The sequence below is a fragment of the Delphinapterus leucas genome, chromosome 2, assembly GCF_059928025.1.
Source record: "Delphinapterus leucas isolate spDelLeu-1000000601 "Yukka" chromosome 2, BTC_Dleu_Yukka2, whole genome shotgun sequence".
In the NCBI taxonomy this organism is placed as follows: Eukaryota; Metazoa; Chordata; class Mammalia; order Artiodactyla; family Monodontidae; genus Delphinapterus; species Delphinapterus leucas.
In genome coordinates, this window is record NC_143130.1 from 64,384,160 (window position 1) to 64,400,012 (window position 15,853).

The window sequence follows — 15,853 nt, forward strand, 5'->3', positions numbered from 1 at the left end:
GTTTGAGCTCTGGTCCGGGAAGATCCCACATGCTGCGGAGCAACTAAGCCTGTGCGCCACAACTACTGAGCCTGTGCTCTAGAGCCTGCGAGCCACAACTACTGAGCCCATGTGCCACAACTGCTGAAGCCCGCATACCTAGAGCCCGTGCTCCACAACAAGAGAAGCCACTGCAATGAGAAGCCTGCACACCGCAACAAAGAGTAGACCCCGCTTGCCACAACTAGAGAAAGTCCACGTGTAGCAATGGAGACCCAACGCAGCCAAAAAAAAAAAAAAACAAATCATGACTAGAAAGAACCCTGGAGGCCATTTTTTTTCTAACTTAATAACACAGTGATTCCTTCTGACAAGGAGTTTTCCTTTATCCTCAGTATTCATTCTGACTCTGGATTCTCTTCTTCCTCAGTGGTCCTTGAAACTGTCATGACCTTTTACTTTTTTTTTTTTAAATTAATTAATTAATTTTATTTTTGGCTGCGTTGGGTCTTTGTTGCTGCGTGCAGTCTCCCTCTAGCTGAGGCGAGCGGGGGCCACTCCTCGTTGCGGTGCACGGGCCTCCCACCGCAGTGGCCTCCCCTATTGCAGAGCACAGGCTCTAGGCACACAGGCTTCAGTAGTTGTGGCTTGTGGGCTCTAGAGCGCAGGCTCAGTAGTTGTGGCGCACGGGCTTAGTTGCTCCGCGGCACACGGGATCCTCCCGGACCAGGATTCAAACCCATGTCCCCTGCTTTGGCAGGAGGATTCTTAACCACTGCACCACCAGGGAAGCCCGACCTTTTACTTTTTTATGCTACACCACAGGTTCCCTTTGTCCCTTGAAATCAATTCTACATGGCCTTCTGCCCTCATTTTCTAGCCCTGTCAACTTCATCCTGTATAAAACAACTTGGCTTTTAATGCCTTCTGAAGTCTGGCCCTGCCCACTACTCTAAACTATCCTTCACGTCAGTCTCTGGGCTCCAAGCAGGGTAGTTTTCATCTGCTCATGTCACACCCTTCCAGCCTCTGTAACTTTGTTCGTGGTTCCTCCGCCACCTCAAGTGTGCTCCCTTTTCTGTCATTGTGACTGTAATTCTGTCTGTCTTGCGAGGCATGGTTCAGATTGAGGATTTGACACTACCTGCAGCTCCTGGTTTGAAACTCCTATTTTACACTTGTGCTCAGGATAACACAGTTTTTTTCTCTGATATTTGCACATATATATTTTTTGTTTCCAGCTAGGTTGTAAGACTGGGAATGTGGTTTGTTTTCATATTCTTTTTATTTATTCTGTTTCCTGCCATTCCCCCCCACCACCACTGGCTTGATGTATTATTACTCTGCAAACATTTGTTGATCACATTTGGAGGCACTTTACTCTTTTTTCTCTCCAACTTTTTATATTGAAAAAAAAAATTCAAACTTTCAGAAAAGGTGCTAGAATAGTATAATGAACAACCATATGTCCTTCATTTAGATTCACCAGTTAACATTTTGCCACATTTACTTTATATAAATGCACACACACACACCCCTGAACAATTTGAGATTTAGTTGCACTCATTACATTTCACCCCTAAATACTTCCGTATGTATGCAGTAGGATGTTGCTCTCTACAGGCACACTGCAAGATTGCTCTCAGGAAATTTAAAATTAATACAAAAGTATTATTTAATTCCATATGCAGAGCTTTCCAGTTGTCCCAATCATGTCCTTTATAGTTGTTGTTGTTTTTTTTTAACTCATTTATTTTTTGGCTGCGTTGGGTCTTCACTGCTGTGCTCAGGCTTTCTCTAGTTGCAGTGAGCGGGGGCTACTCTTTGTTGCGGTGTGCAGGCTTCTCATTGCAGTGGCTTCTTTTGTTGCAGAGCACGGGCTCTAGGTGCACGGGCTTCAGTAGTTGTGGCTCGCGGGCTCTGGAGCGCAGGCTCGGTAGTTGTGGCACACGGGCTTAGCTGCTCTGCAGCATGTGGGATCTTCCCGGACCAGGGCTCGAACCCATGTCCCCTGCATTGGCAAGTGGATTCTTAACCACTGCGCCACTAGGGAAGTCCCTATGGTTGTATTTTTAATCAGCCATTGCATATTACATATAATTGTCAGATCTCTTTCATTTCCTTTAACCAGGACAGTTCCCACAACTTTTGGTGTCTTTTTTGATATTGACATTTGTGAAGAGTCTAGGCCAGTTGATTTGCAGAATAACCATTGGTTTTGATTTATTGATTGTTTCCTTTTGATGTGATTCGCGTTAAACCTTTTTTCCAGGATTTTGGTGGGACTCTGTCTCTCTTGGAGCATTACATCATACAGTACACAGCGTCACTTTGTCCCATCACTGAGGCTAGTTTGATCACTTGGTAAGGTGTTGTCCAACAGATTTCTTCCTTGTAAAGATACTTTTCCCCTTTGTAATTAGTGAGTAATCTTGTCAGGAAGTCCTTTACCTCTTGAGTCCAAAGCTTGTTCCAGTAGAGCTTTAACCTGAGGGAATGAGGTCCAGTGTGGATAGGAGGTTGTTCTAGTTGTTAATGGGGGAAGGAAGAAGTGGGGAAAGAGTCAGAAACATCTTACCCACACTTGCCTTTGGTTACAGCTGGACTCTTACCCAGCTGCAGAGAGGAATGCCCTGAGGCTGTTATACAGGTTTCCTTCACATTCATTCTTTAATTCAACACATATTTATGTAGCCCCTCCACTAGGCATTGTGCGCTGAAGGCACAGTGGAGAGGAAGGAGATACAGCAGTGAACAAGACAGACACAGTTACTGCCCTCAGGGAGCTTACAGTTTAGCAAAGTAGATAGTCCAAAAGGAAAAAAGAGTTATTTACAAATTGTATTAAGTACAGTGAAGCAGGTAAGCAGCATGCTGAGACTGAGGGATATTTAAACTGAGACCTGAAGACTGAGGAACCTGCCATGTGTGGTGTCAGGGAGCATTGGAAGAGAGAAGAGAGTGCCGGAAGAGGGAAAGCATGTGAGGGGACGTGCTTCCTGAGGCTGGGAGGAACCTGGAGTACTGAGGAACCAGAAGGCAGCCCCGATGCCCAGAGCGTGGTGCAGGTTGAGGCCCGAGGTAAAGGGGCTTAAGTACACAGGGGCCAGATCACGGGATGCCTTGTGGACCCCAGTAAAGAGTACTAGGGGTATTTAGGTTTCTCGTAATAAATTCTTCTTTCAAAGGTACTCTTGACACCAAATTGCATTTTGTGGCAGCCTTAATATAAATCTACAGGGGCTGTCTGTATATTGGGTCTAAAGGTATGAGTTTACCAGTTGCTTTATACTCCAAAAAAGAACTCGTCTGATATCGCCACCCAGCTGTGTGACCACCACAGAATGGAATCAGAATTCATAGTCCTGGAGAAATCCCCATGCCCAGTAATGGGCTGTGCTCCTCATTGATAAGACATAGGATACACACAGCCTTTCCAACTAAAAGTCCATGCCAGTGTGAGGATTGAGTTTGGATTTGAGATGACACTTTGTTGTGGGAGCCTTGTTACACAACAGAAAGGCTGGGAGGTATGAAGGACAGGGAGGGAATGTACGTGCAGAGGCTGCGGGGGAAGGCTTAGACATGGTGCTAGAAGGTGTCTTGAGGGTGGGGAAGTGCGATGGAGGGTGTGAGGACATGCATATGTGTCCGTAAGGGAGGGAAAGGCCCCAAATAGTATGTACTGTAAGGAGCAGTGCAGAAGTGACAAAGACATGAAGAAGGGGCAGCACACGAGGCTCCGTGGCCCTGCTTTAAGCTGTGGAATGAGCTGTGCGGGGAGGAGGCATCTTCTCTCTTGGCCTGTACTGGGTGTGCTTAAGCCGTTTTCCTTGATATCCTAAGATTAATCAGATCCTAAGAAGTGCTCTGCTTGTCACGAACTGGCTATAATTATATCTCTCTCTTGTTTCACTGACAGCTCTAAAGTACATATTAATATTAAGGGAAGCCCTACCAACTAATGTTACTGCCTTGGTTCCCAAACAATAAAGATCCACCTTCCAACCGAAACATAATTGGGCTTGGCCCATGTTCAGGCTTTGGTGATGTTATTGTTTGCAGTTTACACGCTATGTTCTTGGTTCCCTTCCTTTGGAGTTTATTTTATTCCCTCTGCCTGTTTCTGATAAGCCAGTCTGACTGGTTGGACTCTGTGTGTAAATGTTGAAAAGGAACATTTTGTGGTGCTAGCATGTTCCTTTCAGAGATACAGAGTAGAATACAGTGAAGTCCTAGACCCTGCGACCGGCAGACTAAGCAGAAAGGATTCCTGGCCATACCTTTCCCTAGGCTACCAAACATGCCAGTTCATCAACAGGACCCCTTCCGTGCAGCACAAATCAGTGAGATGTAATAGACACACAGTTTCCAGCTGCAGCATTCAGCCAGCCAGAGTGGAGTAAACTCTCCGCCTGTGCCGTGAGCTTTGTACCCCTAAGACTGAGGAGAAAGGTAGCAGAAAACACTCAGCCTGCCCCCAGAGAGCCCTCAGAACCGGAGGGGGGTGCCTATACGCACAGCACAAGACCTAGTCCCAGAAAGAAAGTTTGATTAGTGGGGTGGCAGGCCCAAGACTCACTGCCCTGACCTGTTTCAAATTCACCAGGAAGGGAGTACGTAGGTGAAGAAATGCACGGACTTGAGGGAAAGCTCTCCCTTGCGTGACTCTGCAGGTGAAGAGGGTGTTTGAAGTAGGCAGGTGCATGACTTGTCTGACAGGTTTAGGGTTGTTAGTGGCTTAGGACTCCTGAGAATTCATTCAGCTTTTTCACACTGCTATCAGTGGTTCCTAATTAGTTCTGATAACATGTGCATGTCTGGAGCAGGCCATAAGAAATGGCTCTTTTAATCAGTGGTTGACTTGCAAGGTCAGGGTCAGGCTACAGCCTCCAGCATCAGCATCCGGGATATCAATGACTGACATTTCACAAAGGGGGAGGGGAGAGGCAAAGCTCACTGTTCGTTGTCTGCCCCGGGCAGGAGTAGGACTCATACAGGTGGAAGGGGTCAATTAACCGACAGGATAGTGTGAGTTTTGACATGGAGATGGTTTTTATTTTATTATTACATTAAGTTATTATTATTTTGCCTTCCCTTGAAAGAATACAGACGTGGGTGCTTTAAGTTCAGTCTTTATGCTTGGATTTCTGTTGTTAAAATGTATAGCCACAGCCTAATTCTGTGTGGTTTTAAGAATCCATGTAGGAAGGATTGGATATCTGTTAGAAAGAACCTCAAGAAATTTCTCCCGAAAGGATCAGTGAGGAAGAAAAGTTTTTCTGTACAGGGCTCTGGAACCAACAGGACGATGGCGCACTTTCTGAAAACTTCTGCCTTAGAGTTAAGTAAGCCACACTAGAAATAGCAGTAGGTTTGCATCATTTATACGTTTGAGTACCTGATGAGAACTTGCCTCTATTGGTAAATAACCACAGCTGGGACAGTATAACTGAGGTGGGGGCTGAGGAGGTAAGAGGCTTATTTCCCTACTTTGAGGAGTTTACAGTCCAGTATAGATGAGGACACAGGATCTGAAAAGGCATGTGATCCAGCCAGACAAAACTAATTACACGCAATCCCACGATGACTTGCTGATTGGAATCTGTGTTTCTTGGTCTGCCAGTGAGGCCACATGGGGCTGTTTGGCAGAGGGTTTGCTCCCTTGGGGCCAGCCCAGTGACTTTAGCCTTTGTAAGATGGCATTAGTTGTCAAGGCAAAAGATCACAATTTTTGACTTTGCTGTTTCTTTCCTGTCCTGGTTTTCTGGGCCCTGAAACGGCACTTTGCTACTGATACGTATAATACTATGGACTCCTTCAAGTGTACCCAGCTACTGCAGACTTTGACCTTGTAAAACCAGGCATCAGTACTTTCCATGGTGTGCGCTCAATGACTGTGATTCTCCCTAACCTTTATAGAGTTCTGTTTGTTTATGGTGAGTAAAAGATTCTTCTGAGTAGCTTAAAGCAAGCCATAGGTTACCTTCCGTGTACTCTTTCCCTGTGGTAAGAGTATTGGGGAGAAAATGACAAAATTATTTAAGAAAGCAAGTTCCTAGTTGAATTTCTTCAGCCAAAAGGAAGGGCTAAGTAGAGGACAGTAGGAGGAAGAAGATGTGGGGGAGCAGATGGGATGAACAAGTCATCCTGCCTTGAAATTGAACAGCAGGGACCAAGAGGGTCAGGAGGGTTAGCTAGTGTCTGTTCCACTCTGGGGAAGGAGAAGGGGTCTGCTTGTGAGGAAAACCTCACTGCCAGGAATGGCATTTCCCCCACTTTGAGAAAAGCATGTTTTCTTCTAATGCGGTTGATAGATTGCAGCCTTTTCTTGATAGTACCAAATACATCTTCATGGATTTGGCCTTTGTGGTCTAAAGCTACACTTCTAAGGGTTTAAGTTCATCCCTGCTCTGTGGTAACCTGAACGGGTTGTTGCTCAGTTCCCCACGCACTGCTGGAGCTCTGTGGAGAGCTGCATAGCATCCCTAAGTCCCAGATTAGGCAGGTGGGCTGGGGAGGGTCAGTCTTAAAGTCTTGGCTTTCACAGATCAACTACACCCACTTGTGGAGCTGGTTTCCTGTAATCACTTGCCCTTTTTCCTCACCTCCTTTCAAACTGCAGACTCTGGCCTGGTTGTCCCAAGTATTTCCTATGAGCTGCATAAAAAGCTGTTGTCTGTGGCTGAGAAGCATGGCTTGACTCTGGAGCGGAGACTGGAGATGACAGGCGTGTGTGCCAGTCAGATGGCACTGACCCTACTCGGAGGACCCAACAGGTAAATGCCTCCAGACCGGTGGGGGCTGAGTGTGGGGTGATGCGGCTCTGCCTCAGCACCACCACTGTGCGTCACACACAGAGTTCATCAGACCGTGGCTGCTCCTCTAACGTGAGTACCTCTGTGAAGTCACTTTCCTGGATGCTACAAGGTTTTTGTTTGCCTCTCTCACCCTTGTCCTGGAAGTCCTCATTCTTCTCCCAGCAAACCACCCTTTGATCCTTCCTTCGTGGTAACAGCTGACTCTCAGACTCCTGCTGACTACCAGAGGCTTGCTTTCTAAGAACCTTCAGAGACCCAGCCTTTGGAACTCGCCATTCACTCAGAGGGCTGGGGTAAAAATCAATCCTGAGTTCCATACCTGAGAGCTTCTAGAATAACCCTGACAACTGGGTATAAGAGCTAGACTTTGGTACCTTTCCACTTGCCCTTTTAGGCTGCTATATCAGGGGCAGTGCTTAGTTTTGTGGATGTTTACTGATACCATGTACCAGACCTTGTGCTAGGGCTAGGGATACAAAGAATAAGAAAATACTGCTCCTGTCCTCCAGTAGCCTAGTGAGGTCTCCAGAAAGTCCAGTGCTGTGGTAGAGGAAACAGAAGCCTCTCCAGGAAGCCACATTTCTACTCCAGGCTGGAGAAGCCACTCACCCTTCCTAGAGCAGTGACATCCAAACTGAGTCCTACAGAGCAAGGGGGAAAAGTAACAAGCGTGTGCCGAGGGCAGAAAGGATCAGGAGACCGTGGATCCATAAGTCATTTTGTGTGGCTGGAAAGTAGGGCTTTGGTACAGCTGAGAGGTAGGGAGCTGCTAAAGGGATTTCAGTAGTGCTGTAACATGGTTAGTCTTGTGTTTTAAAAAGGCGACTTTGGCCAAGTAGATTAAAGGAGGAGGCAAGACTGGGGCCATGAGACCAGTTAGAAAACTGAGCCAGGGGCCAGGTGATGGTGGCCCCAAGCGGGGAAGTAGGGATCAGAGAAGTGGGTGGATGAGGGAATTTTTAAAGGTAAAATCAGCAGGGCAGGGTATTGAATGGATATGGAAGGTGGTAGAAAGTGAAGTGTCGGTGATCACTGAACTTAAAGCGTTCTAGCATGGACATCTGGTTGGATAGTGATAGCATTCACTGTGATAAGGAACGTGGGAAGAGGAGCAGGTTTGGGGGAGATGGTGGATTTTGTTTTGGATATGTTGGGTTTAGGAGGCCTGTGAGACATCCAGTAAACCACTGGCAGTCGGGATCTGAAGTTTAGAAAAAGGTCTGAGCAGAAGATAAAGATCTGGAAGCCATCATCTGATACGTGGTATAAGAATAGGCAAGCTCCTCTAAGGAGAGGGTGTAAAGGGAGGAAAGGGCCTAGGGTGGAATTCTGGGGAACATTTGCGTTAAAGCAGAGTTAAGAGATGAGGAGCCTTCCAAACTAGCTAAGAAAGTTTAAAGCCAGAGAGGTAAGAGAACCAAGAGGGTAGTGTTTAAGAACCAAAGGAATGGTGTTTGAGGAATAAAGGGATGGTCAGCAATGGCGATGCTGAGAGAGCAAGCACAATTAGAGTTGACAGGTATCTGCTGTATTTGTCAATAAAGAGGAGGACTTTGGTAGCCTTGTGGGAGAGTGGTGTCTAAAGTGATCCACGCTGGCTGTGAGATTTCCCCTCCTGGCTTCTCCTCTCCCCTCACCCTGTAGCATTGTGTTCGTTCCTCCTTGTCCCTTGATTTAGGCCTGCTTCCCAACCTGGTTCCCTGGCCTCTCCTCTGCCAGGAAAGAGCCAGTTGGAGACCCCAAAGGAGGAAGTAGTGCAAGCTGCTCTCTGAAGGAGTATCCTGTGCCCTTGGGTCTGATGACCGTTGAACCTTCTCCCAGAGCAGCCATTGGGGCAACTTGAGGAATAACCTCTTCCTGGGAGTATTTGAGGCCATTAAGTGGCTTCCCAGCACTTTGGGGGCAGGATCTGAATGTCCTCCCCAAGTCACATTCCTCTCGTCAGCTTCTTGGAGTTGGCTGTCCTTGCGCCTGTCTGTTCTTTCAGTGTCTGAACTCTCAGAAGGGCCATCTCCTGTCGTTTGCAGCAGTTGCTGGTTTTCCTTTGAGAAAGATACCACGGCAATCAGTTTCATGTATGTCAAGTACCATGCATTTTTGCACTGTGCTTTCACAACAGCATTTAATCTGATCCTCATAGCTTCACCTCGAAGGTAAATAGTAACCCAGGTTTTAAGATGAGCAAAGCTAAGGCTCAGAGAGCAGAAAAACTTGGCCCACGTGACATTGCTGGTTCACGGTGGGGCCAGGTCTCTAGTGCCTATACTCTGACCCTGCCGTTGGGTATGTGGGTGCCGTGGTCCGTTTTGAGTCCTCTGATGGGGATGCCTCTGTGAGAGGGAGAGTCCATTTAGGGAACAGACACGGGTGAGTCAGATGCCAGAACTCCGCAGTATCTGCGTGAAGGGAGAAGTACTCGTCATATTTCCGTAAGATGCAAACATGGTGAGGGAAATGAATGACTCGGTGTATATGTAAAGTACATTACCAGATTGCCCCAAATTTATTTGGGGAGTGGGGGTTTCCTCTTTGGCTTGACAACATCTGTCTTCCTCTCTTTGGGGAAAAAGAGTAAGTGACTGTCACTGCTCCGCCCCTAAGCAGGGGCCTAAGCCTCTTTCTTGCTGTTCATCTCCCCTTCCCTTCCCGCCCTGGGGGCAGGCTGAGTCAGGCACAGCTCTAGGGCTAATCCTCTAAACCTCCTTACTTGTGGCTTTTCTGAGACCAGAGAGGTCTCAGCTTTGAACGGCAGGAAGCTGGAAGTGACTTCATCAGGAAGTGGGTGTCCAAGGCCGCTACCAGCCTAGGAGGCCGGGAAGCCCCTAGCCTGCCTGCTGCCTCCTCTGTGACCAGTAGTGTAACAGCGCCAGCATCGATTGAGTACTTTGTGTGTCGGTTCCTGTTACAAGTGCTTTACATCCATTCATCCACCCAGCGTCCTATGAAATAGGTACTATTAGTATCTACACCATTGCCCTTATTAGCTTACTGGCGGCTCAGTAAAGAGAACTTGGACTGGCAACTGATTGAGGATGATTTAGAACTACCGTCTTTGGTACTTGCTGTGAGGGTCTTAGGAGTTGAGGCAGAGTAATCGTAAAAGGGGTGGGTCAGAGTTTCACAGGTGAAGGGGTTTCTGGGCCGGGGAACTAGTTTGAGCAGAAGCAAGAAAGCACCTTCCACGCGCGGCAGAGAACGATGAGACCGTGCCTGCAGTGGAGCAGGCACGCTGGGGAAGAAGAGCGGAGAAGGCTGCAGAGGTAGAAAAGCCTCTTTGCTAAGAAGAGTTTGGACCTAGTAGGCCGCACGGTGAGAACAGTAAGTGTTCTTGGTCAGGAAGCGACGTTCTGGCAGCAGTGTTATATGGAGCAAGATCTGGGTGAACTACCTAACGAGAGGACCCAGCAGATGACATGACACCGGTATGTGGGACAGTGGGAGCGCCACCCTGTAAACCTGGCCTTCAGTGGATTTTGTCCACCCCCTCTGGAACCTGGGACTAGCGAGAACTCTGAGAGCAGGAGGTGCCGAGAGGCACTTGCCTGGTATATGATGCAAGGGATTGGCCAGTCTGCAGCTGACAAGGCTTCTTTGCCTTCTGTTCCAGGTTGAATCCCAAAAATGTGCACCAGAGGCCTACGGTGGCCCTGCTATGTGGGCCCCATGTGAAGGGGGCTCAGGGTATCAGCTGTGGGAGGCACCTAGCCAACCATGATGTCCAGGTCATCCTCTTCCTGCCCAACTTCGTGAAGATGCTGGAATCCATTACCAACGAACTCTCTCTCTTCAGCAAGACCCAGGGCCAACAAGTGTCTAGCCTCAAAGGTGAGCACTTGCACAGAGCTGGGCTGAGGCCCTCTCCGTCCTCGGTGCTTTCGTTGGTCTGGCGGTGCCGCCCAGTGGTGACAGGTGGAAAAGCACCACAGGTGTAAAGAATGCTTTGCCCGTAAGTAGTCTTAGTGTCTAAGGAAATAAATACCTTTGGTGTCGACTTGCCTACTTCCTATCCCTGTCACCCTCCTCCTTCTCCCACTACTCAAATGGAGAGGTGGGGACCTATTTATTCATTTCACAGATATTTACAGAACGGGCACTGTTTTTGACACTGGGGATATGGCGATAGATTTTTTTTTCTAAGAAAATATTTATTTATTTGGTTGCATTGGGTCTTAGCTGTGGCAGGCGGGCTCCTTAGTTGCAGCTCGCTGGCTCCTTAGTTGTGGCATGCGAACTCTTAGTTGCGGCATGCATGTGGGATCTAGTTCCCAGACCAGGGATCAAACCCAGGCCCCCTGCGTTGGGAGCATGGAGTCTTAACCACCGTGCCACCAGGGAAGTCCCAGATTTTTTTTCTTAATCCATGCTTCCGTGGAGCTTACATTCTGGTTAGGACAGATGACAAGTAATATCTGTTTCGGGTCACATGGCAGTAAGTGTTATGGAGACAAATAAAGCAGGCAGGGCAGGAAGACGGAATGTTGGAGGGTTGGGTGGAGGGTAGCAGACTTAGACATTTCAGGGTCCAGTCATAAAGGGCCTGTGGATCACTGTGAGGGTTTGAATTTTTACTCTGGGTGAGATGGAGAGTCACTGGAGGAATTAGTAGAAGAAAGATATAATCCAAATCGGGTTCCAGATGATCATTATGGCTGTTGTTTGAGAGCAGACTGTAGGCTTACAAAGAGAGTTATTAAGGCTATTGTGATAATTGGAGAGAGAAATGTTGGTGGCTAAGACAGCGTGGAAGTGATGAAAGGTGGTTAGTTTCTGAAGCAATATTGAAGATAAGAGTTTACAGATTGGGTGTAAGGGACGAGAGAAAGAGAAGGGTTAAGAATGACTCCAAGGTTTTTGGCCTGAGTAACTGGAAGGATGGAGGTCCCATCACTGAGATGGGAAGAGCTGGGGTGGGGGGGAGGTTTGGGGAAGAAGAGCAGAAGCTCAGTTAGAGATGCCTGTTGGATATGCAGGTGGAAATGTTGATTGATGGAGAAGAGTCTGGAGTTAAGGGATCTGGTCTGGAGTTACAAGTGTGTGGGTGGTATTTAAAGCCATAATGAGCCTGGATAAGATGTCTCCTAGGAAGAGAGATTAGATAGAGAAGTTGTTAGACTGAGTTCTTTGTATAGAAGTCAGGGACTTGAGAGACCAGCTAAGGAGACAGGGAAAGAGTGGTCAGTGAAGGAGAAGGAAAACCCAGAGGGCCTGGTACCTGAAAGGCAAGTAAAGAAAGAACGGTGTGTTCAGCTATGTCAGCAAGCCATTCTAGGTTGCCGTTACTCTCAGGCCAGGCTCCTCCTGTGGGCATGCGGAAGATAAGCTGCCGCTCCCACTCTTGAGAGCCTCAGGGCCCACAGGGACACCACCACCTCCATCCGTAGTGGCCTGTTCTGAGTAAGGAAGCCATCAGTCTCTAATTGCGATATGTCATTACTTAAGGCTGAGACCTGGGGAGGGGTTCTCGTATGTGGGTTCCCCCCTTGAGATCTATAACATGATGCCCTTCTCCAGGCAGTTGGTTCTTCGTCTAGCTGCCCACAAGCCTTTCTATCCCAACTGCCCCAGGAGGCAAGTCTGAGGATGCTCACCTTTGAGTTTGGTCTGATTTCCACTAGTTTCAGTTTAACCTCTTGGGCTGGTCAAGACTTACATACTTGTTGAGATATCTGTTCTTACACTGTCCCAGAGGCCTGGTTAGAGCAGAGAAGCCTTTTAAAACACCTGAGAGAAGTGATAGATTCCTTCCCCGTTCTTAAGGTTGGGCTGCAAGGAGGACTTATTTCCATGATAGTGAGAGGGGCCAGCAAGGCCAGGCAGTCTGAAGCAGGACAGCCTGGTGTAGAATGAGCATGCTCTTGCCTGCTCACACTTCTTGGGCCAGACAGCAAATGGCAGTCAGCCCATTTCTCCTGAGCCCTAGGCACGGTCTCCCTGTGAGGGCTGACATGGCAGTAGAGCCCACCTTCCCAGAGCCTATAATTTACCAGGGAGTTAGTCAGATATGCGGAGGAGGCAAGGGCCTTGTGTCCTGAGAAGCTCTGCACACCCAGCAGGACAGTGCTTCAGCCTGGGAGCTCCATGAGGACAGTGGTCCATCAGGCTGACACGCCCTTGGTCTCTAGCACCCGGCCTAACCAGGCCTTGGAACTTCCGGGGCCTGAGTACTGACCCAGCCTTGAGAAGGCTATTCTCTGGAGAGGCATTGGAGTGGTGTCTGAACAAGACACTCTTGGGGGCCACCGTTCTAGTCCCAGCCTGGGCTGCTACTTTATAGGGGTTTTCAGATGGCACTCTTTCCACCTACAGATCTGCCCACCAGCCCTGTGGACCTGGTGATCAACTGCCTGGATTGTCCCGAGAATGCCTTCCTGCGGGATCAGCCCTGGTACAAAGCAGCCGTGGCCTGGGCCAACCAGAACCGGGCACCAGTACTCAGCATAGACCCTCCTGTGCATGAAGTCGAACAGGGCATCGATGCCAAGTGGTCACTGGCTCTGGGCTTACCTCTGCCTCTGGGGGAGCACGCAGGCCGTGTCTATTTGTGCGACATCGGCATTCCCCAGCAGGTATTCCAGGAGGTGGGCATCAGCTACCACTCACCCTTTGGCTGCAAGTTTGTCATCCCACTGCACTCTGCCTAGAAGGGCTCTGGGCAGGCTGGACCCTGCGGTCCCCTGCTGCTCCTGCCAACGAACGCCTTAAGGATGTGAAGCTTCGTGGACCTTGTTGTTTTTTCTCTTTTTGGTTTCTTTCTTTGAGAGAACAGCTCATATTTAAAACAGACCTGTCACCTGCCCTTAGCCAGGGAAAGCCCTTAGCCAGGGAAAGCTTTCTTACTGGGTGTGCGGGGCGAGTGGCAGGCTCCGTGCACAGTGGCTCCAGGCATTGCTACCCTCGGCCCCCTGTGTGATCAGGTGGGGCTTTGTTTACAGACATAGGCAGCTCACAGACTGTGTGTCACGTTTACAGCCTCTGGGCCTGGGCGAGCGCCTCGCGGGGTGGGGCAGCCCTGTTTGGGGCCTGAGCTGGCTCTGGTGCCGAGCTTGTGGCTGTCTCCCTTGCTTCCCTCACAACCCCAGCTAAGCGGCCCTTCCTCAGATCACGTAGAACTGGCTGCACTGCAGTTGTCCACTAGAGGGCAGACTTGCAGTCTCCGTTCCGTTGAGGGCTTTGAGGCCTTCCCTCAGCCCCGCCACAGGTTGATTTGGGGGCTTTTGACCCTTTCTCTTGAGCTGATCCAAGTTTTATGCTGGGGTTTTTTTTTCACTCCATCACTCTGGGAGGCAGGGAAGGGGAATGGCGTCAGAATGGTGTTACTGTATTGGGATTTTTTTTTTTTTTTTACTGTTTTTCTGTTGTCTTCAGCACAGGTAGTATAAGGTTATGCTACTGTAGAACCACAGTGCCCATCTTGCCAGCAGTGCCCCCCAACCCCATACTCTATAGCTGGGGGCTGAGCCTTTGCCTGGTGTGGGGCCAGACCCCTCAGGGTGCAGCTTTAATGTTCAGTATTGGGGAGGCCCCTGGGGGAGCCTGGTGCTGAGCCAGAAGAGGCTCCCTGGTGCTTCCGTCCTAAGCCACCACTCCCCACCCCTCCTTGCCTGCACACACACCCCCTACGCTCTTCTGCCCCCTCTGCCCTTCCCCTGAAATAGTCCCCAGCAGCTGTGATCCCAGAGCAGGGCGCACGTCCCTCCCATGTGGGCTCTACCTTGAACCCTTTATGATTGTTTTCTCTAGATGAGTGGGCTCAGGGCCAGCACCCTGTCTCAAAGATGCCAAAATGAGGCTAGTTCTGGATGAGCTAGCTGGTGGGGCTCAGCCTTGGGAACACACTGCTGCTCAGATCCTAAGGCACTAAGCCCCCAGATGTTCACAGGCCCAGGCCCTGAAGGCTGGTAGAACAGGAGCCATGCCCTGAAGTTCCTGAGAGGGGCCCTTGCAAAAGGCTTGCGCTTTAAAGCCTGTTTCGGGGCTTCAGGCTTCCTTCTGCTGTGCCCACCCACTCTGGTTAAGGGGGTGGATCATGGACACAGGGTAGGCCCTGGTACCATGGGTTTCAGGCTACTTACCACTTTTCTTATAGGAGCATAGGCAGGAGCCGATGAGGCAGGGGAGAGAAGGCTGGTCCCTCCTTTCCTCTCATCTTCCCTCAGATGTCAAACTGTCTCCAGCAGCGGAAGGCCAGCGACTGTGAACCCCGTGCTGTGTATCCTTCCTGAGCCTCTGCTCACTCTCAGGGCCAAGGAGCTCCCATAATGGGGCCCTCTCTTTAGAGGCAGGGCCATAATCTGAGGAGCAGTGCTGGATTACAGGCATTTTAGTAAGCAGCCATTAAACAGGTTCTGGCTGCCTGTTGATGCAGTGAGGTCTCCTAATTGGGTACAGTGAGAAACGAGCTAGAAGAACCCTGGCCCAGAAGACTGTGCTTGCTCCAGTAAGTCACAGGGACCCTGGGGGTGATGGCCTTGTGTTGAGGGGCCACTGGGAGTTGGTGCCCAAGCCTCTCCCCGTTTTCTCCCCAGGTGGCCCTGGAGCCTCTTCCTGCCCTCAGCCTGGGCCTTCCCCAGTGGTGGTAAAGATAAGCACGATTCTTCTCTCTTCAGCTCTTTTCAGAGGCAACCTGCCCACAGTGCCCAGTCCTAGGGAGCCCCCGTCAGGTGGCCAAGACGATCACTCATGCAGCTCTTGGGGAACCAAAAACCAGCACGAAAATAAAGCTGAATGACGGGAGTCCTGCGCTCTGTGGTAAATTGCTCGGTATGCTGCAGTGAAGTACTGCATCCCCAGCCCTAGGAGCCTGCATTGCTTCTCACACTTCATTAAAGTTATCGGGCACATAACAGTCTAAAGTCCCAGCCAAAGACAGGGCCGGAAGGATAGGTAAAACCAGTGGGCCATTTCCCTTATACTCCTTGGGGCTGAGAGGTACAGGGGCCTGCAGTCCCCTTTTAGGACTGTTCAGCAGACCTACCACTGCTCTTCTGGGCCCAGAGGGATACTGGAGCTTCTGGCTAGCCCTTCTGTGCCTGGCCCAGTTCACACTTAGCTCT

General features: G+C 49.5%; 1 protein-coding gene across 3 annotated transcripts in view; it reads left to right on the plus strand.

Moving 5' to 3' along the window:
* EDC3 (enhancer of mRNA decapping 3) overlaps positions 1-15,533 on the plus strand; it is a 51,380-nt gene extending 35,847 nt beyond the window's left edge. For all 3 annotated transcript variants that reach the window (XM_089907012.1, XM_022580023.2, XM_022580024.2), the window contains 3 exons: positions 6,605-6,758; positions 10,408-10,625; positions 13,107-15,533. In XM_089907012.1, coding sequence (XP_089763138.1) covers positions 6,605-6,758; positions 10,408-10,625; positions 13,107-13,441 — 707 coding nt within the window. In that variant the 3' untranslated portion in view covers positions 13,442-15,533. The remainder of the gene's footprint in view (positions 1-6,604; positions 6,759-10,407; positions 10,626-13,106) is intronic.
* The last annotated feature ends 320 nt before the right edge of the window (positions 15,534-15,853 follow it).